The sequence below is a fragment of the Amaranthus tricolor genome, chromosome 8 (assembly GCF_026212465.1).
Source record: "Amaranthus tricolor cultivar Red isolate AtriRed21 chromosome 8, ASM2621246v1, whole genome shotgun sequence".
Classification (NCBI taxonomy): Eukaryota; Viridiplantae; Streptophyta; class Magnoliopsida; order Caryophyllales; family Amaranthaceae; genus Amaranthus; species Amaranthus tricolor.
This window is the reverse complement of record NC_080054.1, coordinates 29,354,945-29,367,373: the sequence shown is the minus strand read 5'-3', so window position 1 is coordinate 29,367,373 and position 12,429 is coordinate 29,354,945. Positions and strand designations below refer to the sequence as shown.

The window sequence follows — 12,429 nt, the reverse complement described above, 5'->3', positions numbered from 1 at the left end:
TAGAGTTCCCAACTATTATAATTTATAACCAATCCCTGGAAAATAACAAGATATGGTTAGGCATAAGTAGCCACCAAGGCATCAAATGCCTCATCATTTATACGCATACACATCTTCCAATCAAAATTAAAGATACTATATACAACATTTAAATAACACTAGCACAATATAGCAAGTATCAACCCACCTTACACTTTTGAACCATATCTCAAGGTACTGCTATTGTTTACGCAATGTCTCACATTTGCGGGTGGCTCATGTCCTTGTCAACCACAATTCCATAAATTTCATCCATGGAGATCAAATGGAAATCAATATACACACAAGATAAGACGATGTGATTTTACACAACCAGAAACATACAATGTAATAAACACCAAGAATAAGAATATTGCCCAAACATAAGCTGAACAAGAACCTTAAGTAAGGTCTCAAAAGAACTCAAAAACTATGATCAAAGAAACCCAAGGATTACCTCCAAAAACTACTTCTAGAAGGTAATTTCACATCCTATTTTGACTAAATATCAGATTCCTTACTGCATTATCCACAATAAGGAAAGATGTACATTAGAGTTGAACCAAAAGATCGGGCAATTTAGCCAAATTCGAAGACAATCCCTGACTTTAACTTCCTAACTTCATTATAACTTTTAATGTGAATCATCAAAGCCACATCGCTTAGTATACTGCAAAAGTTATGATTACCCAGCTAAAAGATTATACGAACAACTTACCACACGCATTTATCCATAAAACATTACAAAATCAACACTCTAATCACAGAAAAAAATATAAAGCATACTTCATCAATATATCATAACAATAAGATATTATCTCATAAGGCCAACATTGTAAGTGTAAAGTTTCAAGCATTTTGTAATATTATTGACTCACTGAAACTGTTACACGAATTACAAACAAAACATATCTGGAAAAAAAAGTAGCAGCATGAATTAGAATCATGCCCAGAAATTCCTACCAAAATCAATATACTAACCATACCACAAAGCCCAATTTGCTTGACTCAAAATTTGCATAGTTCCAATTTCAATTAAAAAACAATTAAACGGGGATGTATCTCTTAAGCGCATGTTTGGCTCCAACAGTACAACCAACAACAAGGCCACCAATAGCACCAGCAACAGCAGCAGCTCTAGGTCCAGAAGCAGCCTTATAGAGAGCTCCAGTAGCAAGCCCAGCAGCTAGAGAATTGAAAATATCATCAGCATCTCTTACAGCATAAAGCCCACTTTCAAGACCGGCATACATAAGACAAACAACACCACAACGGTTCCCCCATTGACGACCCGCAAGACCGGAGGTATTAAGGACGCGATTAACACGGAGTTTGAGGGTATCCCCTTGTTCAGATGCACGAGTTGCGTCGACAAATCCTTTAGCGGCACCAGAACAAGCTCCAGCTAAGTAACCACAACCGGTGTAATAGGTAAGATTTTCACCCCAAGATCTGCGTTGACGAAGGGATTCTTCATGGAAAAGGAATTCGGGTTGCGTGGGGAGTTGATAGAGTTTTTGAACAGGGATTTGTAAGTCTTGGTATGGATTGTAAAGACGATGATTTTGGCTGTCGTTCTTCTCTGGATCGCTGAATGACATGATTTTTATGGTGATTTGGGATTAGGGTTCAAGAGGCGGTAGAAATTTCTCTGCGTTGTTGTGGAAAAGAGGAAACAGAGAGAACAAGCCTCTAGAATAAATTCCAGAAAATGTGATTTTGAATACTCCACCTGTTTATTAACCCTAAGTCAATATTGACCGCCACGCCGACCTAGCTCGGGCCCACGTCCCAACTTCTACTTAATTCACTCATTTTTTTCCCCTTATCCAAAATAAATACTCCACTTATATTCTAATCAAAAATAAACAAAGCAAACATATAGTATCTTTTTAATAGCTACATCTGTAACACCCTGGCCCCTCGGACCGCTGATGACTACTCTTGGAGACTGTAGACTAGCCCTACAAACCAACACAAGTCTTTCCAGCGCACTTTGACCTCACTCGTGCGCACCCAGGAAAACATCCCAGGAGGTCACCCATCCTAAGATTGCTCTCCACCAAGCACGCTTAACTGAGGAGTTCTTAGCAAATGGGCTCCCTAGAAAAGAAGATACACCTTGTTGATATGAGTAGTCTATCAATCCATTTTTCAAGCTAAATCTGGGGTATTACACTCACCCCCACTTAAGAATACAACGTCCTCGTTGGACCGTAACTTCAGGATCTTTTCCCCCGCTAGGTGCACTGAACACTATCAGGCACGGTCGCAAGATTGCTCTGATACCATTTGTAACACACCGGCCCCTCGGACCGCTGATGACTACTCTTGGAGACTGTAGACTAGCCTTACAAACCAACACAAGTCTTTCCAGCGCACTTTGGCCTCACTCGTGCGCACCCGGAAAAACTTCCCAGGAGATCACCCATCCTAAGATGGCTCTCCACCAAGCACGTTTAACTGTGGAGTTCTTAGCAAATGGGCTCCCTAGAAAAGAAGATGCACCTTGTTGATATGAGTAGTCTATCAATCCATTTTCAAGCTAAATCTGAGGTATTACAACATCACCATCATCATATCCAGTATATTTCGCTTATTAAAACTATGATCAGGGTTTGGAGAGGAAAGAAAGACAGCAGCTCATACCAATAGAGAAGAGTGCAGTCAAAGAGTCCCTCGGCTCGAGAAGGGTTTTCAAAGAGTAAGAAACCTGCAACTATCCACAAGCCTACAACTTACAACCCACGTTGACCAAGAATGGTAATCAAATAACTAAAAATACATAATAAATAAAATACGTACAAATAATTAAAAATAAAGATAAAAGTAAAGGAGGCAAAGAGCGATAAGTAAAGGTAATGAACAATAACAAACGGTGGGTAAGAGGGACGGATTTAGTAATCTAAGACGTGGATAAGACGCCGCCAACTACCCCTATCCCTGGTCACGTTCTTGGAGAGGTGAAGTTCGTGCAGGTCACTTTTAAATCGATACCTCCCACGTTCTCCTAGGTCTTCCTCGACTTCTCTTGCCGTCCACTATGATGCATTCGATCCTTTTTACTGGGGTGTTATGGGTCTTTCTCTACACATATCCAAACCATCTCAACATGTTCTCTAGCATCTTTGCAAAGAAAGGTACAACCCCTAACTTCTCCCTGAACTTCTGATTTCTTATTCTATCCATCATAGTATAACCACACATCCACCTTAATATACGCATTTCTGTTACTTCTAACCTCTGTTCGAAAAACTTCTTTACGGGCCAACATTCTGTCTTATAAAATAGAGTCGGCCTAATTGCAACGCGGTAATATTTACCTTTTAATCTACTAGGAAACTTTTTATCACAAAGCATCCCGGCTACTCGCCACTTAAGCCAACCCGCTTGTATACGATTAGTAGCGTCTCCATCAATCTCCCCATTACTTTGAATCACCGGTCCCAAATATTTGAACTTGGACGTACATACAACAACTTCTCCCCCTAAGGTCACCTTTGGCTCCCCTATCGATTCCGTCCCACTGAAATTGTATAGCAAGTATTATGTCTTCGTACAGCTTATGCGCAACCCCTTACCCTCCAAGGCTCCTCGCCACTCTTCCTTTACTATGCAACCAAAACTATATCGTCAGTGAAAAGTATGCACCATGGTACAGTCTCTAGATGGATTTAGAGATTTCCTCCATAATCACCGTGAAAATGAAAAGACTTAGTGCTGATCCCTGATACAGTCCCGCTTTAATTGAGAAAGACTTTGTCATACCCACCGATGTATGAATGTTAGTCGACACTCTGTCATACATGTCCTATATTACCCCAATGTACCTTCGTAAAATACCTCTATTCTTGAGGCTATCCCAAACGATGCTTCGTGGTATGCTATCATACGCTTTCTCCAAGTCAATGAACACCAGATGCAAATCCTTCTTTCGCTCCCTATACTTTTCCATCAGTCTCTTGAAAAGATGAATTGCCTCGGTGGTTGATCTTCTCGGCATGAATTCGAATTGGTTCTCTCTAATCACTGTCTCTCGTCATATTCTTTTCTCAATCACTCTTTTTAATAGCTACACTTTATAAAATAACAATTAAAATTATTCATAAAATGAAAGGATGATATCTATTAATTAATATATGTAAATTTATCATTATTGTAAGTTTGCAGAACTACTTAGGTTACACTAAGCCTGCAACCTCACTATTGATCTATAAAGATAATTTTTTTTATTATAGTAAAATTTGTAAAAAAAAAATTACAATTTTATATTTATAGATTTATTTTGGTTATTAGGCTATATCCAAAAAATTTAAGAGCCTATCTCTTTCAAACACAAGAGAGTCATTTGTTAGCCTTTATAAATATTACGTCTTACAGTGAGACTATCTTATGTAATAATTTACGTTTTGTTCCCCAGAATGATATATTTTAACTCCAACGCGTTGAATATTTAGTCGCACAAAATTCTTTAAGTTTTATAATTTTATACAATTCAAAGAATCGAAAAGTTTGTAAAGATTAAGCAGTCTAACTTTTTGTGTTTTGATCCTAAATACTTCATTTATAATCATTTATATAATTGCATTTATAAAGAAAAATGTACAATAATTTTGTTTAGGATAAAAAAAATGCATTCGCTAAAAAGAATATAGATATATTAATTTCAGATCATAAACTTTACAATATTTAACATTATAAATTATTTAAACATTAGTATATTACTTATATCTTTAATCTTTTTTTATAATTTACCATTCAAAACATATTGAAATCAACACACGAAGAATACAGAAAGAACGAATTTAGAGTATCAAATCTGGAAGCAGAAATACAAACATATTTTGCAGAAAAAAAAAAAAAAAAAAAAAAAAAAAGACGATCGATAGAGCACAATACAAAGTAAAAGAAGAAGGTTCAGCATACAAAATTTAGAGTATTAAAATGTCGAATCCCATTTAATGGCACAAATTGGAGTGAAGCTAAGTGAATGACATCTACGATCTACTGTTGATTGAAGTTGCAAAAGGCAAGCTAAATTACATACTAGTAACTTAGTAAATAGTACTATCAAAATTCGGAAGGAGTAATGACATCGTCTATCTTCAAAATCATCTTCACAACCTGGGTAGCCAGCAATATCTGTTGTTGCTTCCCGATCAAAGTCTCGAATACGTTCTGCTCACGCATGTCATTTGTGCCAACATCGTTGCAGTCTATGCCACAGCATGTGTTGTTCTCCTGCTCGAATTGTAAGCCAAAAAGATAAAACACAAATTTAAGAGATCGGGCATAATAGTAATACTACCAACACATTGTGGATTTTGTTTTTATATATGAACAAAGATCAGTGCATAATTAGTTCAACATGAAAGCAGATATACACGGAGGACAAATTGCCATGGAAATTAAAGAAAAGGACAGCGTTTGATTCAAAGAAAAGGCCGAGGAAGTTTCAACGGTTCAATTTCCTTCGCTTGATGTCTCCAATGAAATTGGGAAGGCTAAGTGGATGGAGGGAGCAGCGAAAGGAGGTCTGTATTTGATTCAAAGAAAAGTAAGTTCAAGTTCATACACTTGGTTTCTTTGGTAAAAGTTAGGGAGAAGGAGAAGGGAATGCAGGGGAAGCAACGGAATGGAGAAATTGTTGGATTCCTTCTTAACAAAAGGAAACTATTTTCTACCCAAGGGAAAACTATTTATTACTCAAGAAAACCTATTATCACCATTATTCAACAATATAAAGGAAAATGGCAAAACAGTTTTCTGAAAGAATGTCTTATACCCCAACCGAAGATAAAACAATGGCCTTCTAAAATCAATTTAGTATACAAGCACAAACTGAAGATTCATATTTTAGGTGAAAACATTATAACTAGCAACAATCACTTGTCCTGAGTCTCGACTCATGAGATTCAAAGAGAAGAGTTCAGATCCACAGACAAGAACAAGATCAGGAAGGATAGAAAATATATAAATAAATCCACCCAAAAAAATGGTGCACAAATGCATCAGGGCCAAATATACGAGCAAAAATGAAGCTACACCAAGCCCACTTACCTTAACTTGCTGGTGTTTCACAGCAGACAGTGTTTCAATTGGCTGAAGACCACTGTTCTCCGCAAGTGCCATGGGAACAGCATCCAAAGCTTCTGCAAAGGCCCTTATGGCATACTGCTCAACTCCTGGGTATTGATCAGCACCAGCCTCTACAGCAAGTGAGCATGCAATTTCAGCGGATCCACCCCCATACACAATAGAATTATTGCGAATAAGATTCCTTGCTACACAAAGTGCATCGTGTATGCTTCTCTTTGTCTCTTCAATCATCATTTTGTTGCCTACATCATAAATGATAAACAGGCATTTTACAATGAATGCAGTTAGTTTCTGATCTTAAAAAGCAGCAGGAAAATCACAATCTAGTGACAAAGTATGCACATTTAGACCAACTCTTTCAAATACACGCATTTTGACTAGTCATAAACAATAAATAGCAATTATATACTGAAAATTAAATCAGAGATGAACTTTACCAGTGCCCCAAAACAAGTAAATGAACCTACCTCCACGGATAAATATTGTTACAGCCCTAGAATTGGCACAGTGTTCAATGTACAGCATCCGATCTTTTGTTGTTCCAAAAGCTTTCTCACGGACCAACCCAGCCTAAGATATCAGCACTTGTGTCAAAATATAACATGCTACACAGAGAACTTTCCCAGAAGACAACTATAAAAATTAAACTTTAATAATAATGTAAATAACAATATGTAGAATGAAACGCTTCTCATTCTAATTAGAAAATAATTATAACTTGGAGGTTGTACAACATAAATTTCTAAGCATTTAAAATCAAAACCTCAAACCTGAAAAAACAGATGTTATTTTTTCAACGAAGTATGAACTATGAAGTGATGGTAATAGTCTTATTTTTCCAAAAGTAGACTAGAAGAATGGTCAAGCATATCATTTTCATATCTGCTAAGTTTGAAATAGTGGCCCAGGGTACTAAAAAGGATAGAGTTTAGCACTCCTTGCTAATAGCCTAATATCTAACCTATGGTGATTTGTTCTTCCTATAAACTCTAACATGGACTAAAGTAAAATAGCTCATTAAACTATGTGCACTTCCTTATTCATATGCAGTTGCACATGGCGCGTCACGGTCAATTAGAAACAACCTCTTTGCTAATTTTATCACTAACAAGGGGGTAAGGTTGCGTACAACCAAACCTTCCAAATCCCACCCTAGGTAAAGTCATTTGATGAAACTAGGGTAATGGAATATTGTATATACTAGAAAATGGAATAGTGGCATAAACAATAAAAAAAAGAACGTTGAGGAAATCCAAATTAACGAATATCTAGGCATAACTCAGATATAATAAATCTTGATAATTGACTACACACTTAATACTATAGTAATAACCCTATGTTATTAGTTGTTTATTGCATGGAAAGAAAAAATACACGCCCTTTCTTGCCCTAAAGCAACGATGTCGAGTGAGAAATGGAAGAGCAAAATAATTGAAGTGCCGCCATCTTCACTGGTCAACATATGATTCTGATTTAGATTAAGCTTGTGTTTCAATGTGTCACAAAACATTTCAAGCATCAACAACCATAGTATGCTTTCTTTATGTGCGAAAGTAACTCAAGACTATGTTATCGAGTTATTATATGGTTTATGTGCAAAAGTAATGTTTAGCTTATATATTATTAAGATATGAAATTCATGTTTGAACTTTTAAGTATTAAATATGTTTCAAAATTGATTTTAGAGCTTTTTGGCAGAATTGTGGGCCTCGCATTAAAAAATGTTTGTGCCTTTGCCTTGCGTCTCGGAAAAAAGGACCTTTGCACCGCGATGCCTCTTACAACTAAGGAAGTACAGCACGATACAACCCACTACATATGCTATCAGAGATGTCACATATAGAATGTCCAGTGGACATCCACCAAACTCGACTTAATCAAAATACAAGGTGTTTAAGTACCTGCCCCAGCTTTTCAGGGGTCAGTTCTTGAAACCTTGGAACAATTCTTCCACCTGAAAATACATAGATTATTAGAACAAGTAAAATCTACAAAAAGAAATCGAGATACAATGAAAAAATAAAACAAATATATACACACCTGTTGCAATTGCAATCAGCTCCAATTCAACACCACCAACCCATCTGACAGCAGGCAAATTCCTATTCATTAACAAATGATTTGCCTCGTCATCAAATCCCCACTGACAAATAACCAAGGTTGCACCAACATCCTGCAACTCACAAGCCCATCAAATGATAGATACTAAAACAGCGCAAAGCAACAAACATTAGAAAAATATATATATAGCTACTTTAATTAGGTACCCCTTTTATTAGAAGGAAAAATAAGGTATGTGCATGCTGATGGCAGTGGTAGCTCACAAACCACCCATACTAAAATGCATATTTATACTAGTACATTGAACCATATGACTACCAAAATAGATATTCAGCATAAACAATCAACTGAGCCTCAACCAATAAAGAGTATGTCACATAAATGAACTTCATAAGAATCAGGAGAACCCAATTCAGGAATTTTGAGTATTCTGCATGCATAGTTCTGTCTACCTTACAAAGCACTACCCAAAAAATTGATTTTGAACATGAAGTTCCGAACTTTTATGACAAATCCGTGGACAAATAACGACATAAGGTTAAGCATATATGGCACAAACCACCAAGGCATCAAGTACTTCATCATTTATACACATATGCTTCTTCCAATCAAAATTTAAGCTACAAAATAAAGCTTTTATATAACACTAGCACAATATAGTAAGTATCAACCCACCTTACACTTTTGAACCATATCATCAAAATACTGCTGCTCTTGTTTACGCAATGTCTCAAACTTTTCCACAGTGTCAATGTCAACCTTATGTTTGGTTTTTGGCTTAGGTGGCTCGAAGGGGCAAGTTAAAATTGCTATCTTAGCATCTTCAATTTTCTTGGGCATTTGCGGGTGACTCATGTCCTTGTCTACCACAATTCCATAAATAAGTTCAGTATCTTCAAGTTTTCCTCCCACTTTCCCTTCGACTTTGATGAGATCAAGATTGACATCCTTCCTTTCCAAGTCCGCTACAGCAAGAACTGCTTTGACTGCAATCTCAGCCAACATACGCTTACAGCGATTTACACTGAAAAAGGAAAACAAATCACTGTTCATTTCCAAATTGTCATAAAATGCATCCAAACCTACATATAGCCGTGATATATGATTCAGCAAAAAACCATGAGCAGGATAGCCAGCATATGAAGAATAAACTTAATTCATGCACCCTTTTATCAGCATACCAACCTGCAACTCTTGTCAGGAAATTTAACAAAAGCAAACTTCAAACATCTGAATCCACATATATCATTAATTAACATCTGCATGATATTGTAAGACTGGGCTATCTTACTTAATCTTACTTAATATTCCAGATTTCCAGAGAAGAATGGATAACTAAAGCTTAACCAGTATAAAAATGTAAGCATTTCCTTACCTTAGTGTCCTAAAAGAAAATTGCTGATGATCAACTCTAAATAAGGGGCTTTTGGGTGGGTGGGTAAGTTGTTATAAATCCAACAATGAGTAAACCTCTCTTGGTATTAAGAGAGGGGGGAAGAAGACTAACACCAGTCAACAACTTGGGCAGTTACACTGATGCAGCATCAACTAAAAAGAAAAATCTGGCACCAAAGGAAGGCCTTTAAATGGTTTTTGGGTCGAGCAATCTAATTAATAAAGGAAAATAGGAATTGCCTTCACTTCTCATTGAGAGAATGTGAAATAAGAACTTCCGCCTCCAAAAAAGAACATGAACAAATATTAAGTAAATATTGAGGTATTCATGCCCTACCTCCTCCCCATTACCAATATCTCATGGTAAATCAACTATTTATCTTCCTTCAGCTTCATTTCTTTAGCCTCCTATGCCCTCACTCCTAATTTTTTAGCCTCCTATGCCCTCACTCCTAACTATCGGTCTCCCACAGCATCATTGCTCATATTTTAAAAGGACTCAACAGGATTGCTAAATTATATAATAAAAAGGTATTTAGTAACATTCAGCCATTTCACAATCCCACGATAATCATAAGGAAAAAAAATACAAGAGTATAAAAAGCATACATTTTGGATGACAAAGTAGTCATGCATGTCTGGATCAAAGGCTCTACATTTGTTTCATCAAATTCAAACTTGTGTGCAATTTTCTCCAAATGTTCAACGGCAATTCTTGAAGCCACTTCATAACCTTCTGCTATTCTAATAGGATGAATGCCACGATCTAAGAGGTTTTCAGCCTGTTCCAAAAGGGAACCAGCCATGACAACAACTCCAGTGGTCCCATCACCAATTTCATAATCTTGACTACGAGATAACTCAACCATCAACTTTGCAATTTGGTTGTCAACATCCATCTGCTCCAAGATAGTAGCGCCATCATTTGCTGAAAACAAAGACAAGACAAAAACAAAATCAGAGAAAGAATCATACAAAAAGAACAGCGCGTATAAATTGTCGTAATCTAACAATACAGTGATGGGGATAAAAAAACATATCAGCAAAAAGACATTTTTGTAATAGTGCAGTTTCCCACATAAAAGTTTGATGATGAAGGCCACCTATTGTATCCACTTATAAGTTACTATAATCACCTAAAGGAGGGTTGTAGGATGTTATGGATACTCCATTTGCACTCACCTGTCACAAGGAGACTTGAGAGAGAATAATTCTCTCAATTTGCATTTCTTGTTTGTTTGTGATTTTTTACTTGTCAAAGAAGTCTGGAGACAAAAGAGATAGGGAGCACCAGAGCATAAATGAGTATTTAGCTAGCATCCTTCATAGCTAAGTTAAGGAACCAAGTACAATAAAGGGAAAGCATGCTTAAACTTGGCAGTTAATTTACCAACTTTCCGCTGCTTTAAAAAATGAAAACCAGTGCAGAGTGTTGATTTGAATATAACTACCCTATAGTTACTATCTAGTAGTTACTAGTTACTGCACTACGTACGAAACAGCAAGGAGTACACACAAAGTGACCCACTCCCTCAATCAAAAAATACCACTGGCATCTTAAACCCTAGAAGAATAGCCAGAACAAAACTCTAAAGTCATAATCCTGACAGCTAAAACCCAAATATGCGAAGTATTTCTAAAACCCTATCTCAACTTACTCAATATTTTTTTGATAGTCACCTAACTCAATCTTAGAAATCAAAATTCATATCAAAACATTAATTCATCTAAATAGAAACATGAACCCAAAATACAGCATTCAAACACTACATCTCACTAAAAATTGTGAGATCTTACCAAAACAAATTCAAAACATTAATTCATCTAGATTGAAACATGAATCCAAGATACAACATTTAAATATTACATCTCACTACATATTGTGAAATCTTTCCAAGACAAATCAAAACGTCAGACATATCCAACCTTAATAAATCCCTTTTCCTGCTGTTATTCCGCAAAAAATAAAAACCCCCGAAAAATGTCGATACTAAACTCCAACAAAACACACAATCACTCACCTTAACTGATCAAAATTAAAGTAAACAATCAACAAATTACAACTACAGAAATCAAAACCCTAAAACCACATCTAGATTAAAATACCTTCACATCATACTTTCACGAAAGAACAACCTAATTACATAAAATTATTACAAATCAATTCAACAAATCAAGAATAGTTCGATAGAAAGAGCATTAACTGATAGTAATGTCGCCGTCGGGAGATTGGAGCATTTTATCCATCCCTTTAGGACCAAGAGAAGAACGAAGAATACGAGCGACAGCTTTTCCTGCAGAAATGTTTGCTTTTTGAGCATCTATACCTCTTAAACGGGTTTTAGATTCCTGTTCCCTGAGTATAATGAATGGCCTTCCGAATTCGTCGAAGGCTAACGCCATTTTTGCAGATCGATTCAAAACCAGGAAGGAATGAAGAAGATGAAGGAAGAAGAGAGGGAAAAAGGAAGGTACGAGAAAGTGTAGTTATTTATAGAGAGAGCACTATCTCAGATTCACAGTGTAAGTAGGTATGCGGAAATAAGGAGGATTCGAATGTATTGGATCATCCGACCCGTTTACCCTTCTAAATCTGACAAATTTTTGTAGAATTTTTGAAATTCTTGAGTGAAAAAAAAAATTAATTAAATAAACTAATATTTAAATTTTTTTCAAAAGTAAGCGTCCAAACCCCAAAGTTGTGCTTTGGAGTTGTTCGCAGTTAGTAACTGCGAACAGGTCAAAAAAGACAAAATAGTTGTTCGCAGTTACTAACTGCAAACAGAAAAAAAAAAAAAAAAAAAAAAAAAAAAAAAAAATTTGTTTGCAGTTAGTAACTGCGAACAGCTATTTTGT

At 36.2% G+C, this 12,429-nt stretch overlaps 2 protein-coding genes across 2 annotated transcripts; both read right to left on the bottom strand.

Moving 5' to 3' along the window:
- Nucleotides 1–814: 814 nt before the first annotated feature.
- LOC130821330 (mitochondrial import inner membrane translocase subunit TIM23-1-like) lies at nucleotides 815–1,725 on the bottom strand. The gene has a single exon (XM_057687033.1). The coding sequence runs from the start codon at nucleotides 1,617–1,619 to the stop codon at nucleotides 1,065–1,067; it is 555 nt and encodes a 184-aa protein (XP_057543016.1). The 5' UTR covers nucleotides 1,620–1,725; the 3' UTR covers nucleotides 815–1,064.
- A 3,179-nt stretch (nucleotides 1,726–4,904) lies between these two features.
- Nucleotides 4,905–12,116, bottom strand: LOC130821246 (T-complex protein 1 subunit epsilon). The gene is made up of 8 exons (XM_057686931.1): nucleotides 11,778–12,116; nucleotides 10,183–10,501; nucleotides 8,854–9,202; nucleotides 8,158–8,290; nucleotides 8,019–8,071; nucleotides 6,585–6,687; nucleotides 6,079–6,359; nucleotides 4,905–5,259 (listed from the first exon to the last, which is right to left on the bottom strand). The coding sequence occupies exons 1-8, from the start codon at nucleotides 11,974–11,976 to the stop codon at nucleotides 5,089–5,091; spliced, it is 1,608 nt and encodes a 535-aa protein (XP_057542914.1). The 5' UTR covers nucleotides 11,977–12,116; the 3' UTR covers nucleotides 4,905–5,088.
- Nucleotides 12,117–12,429: the final 313 nt, after the last annotated feature.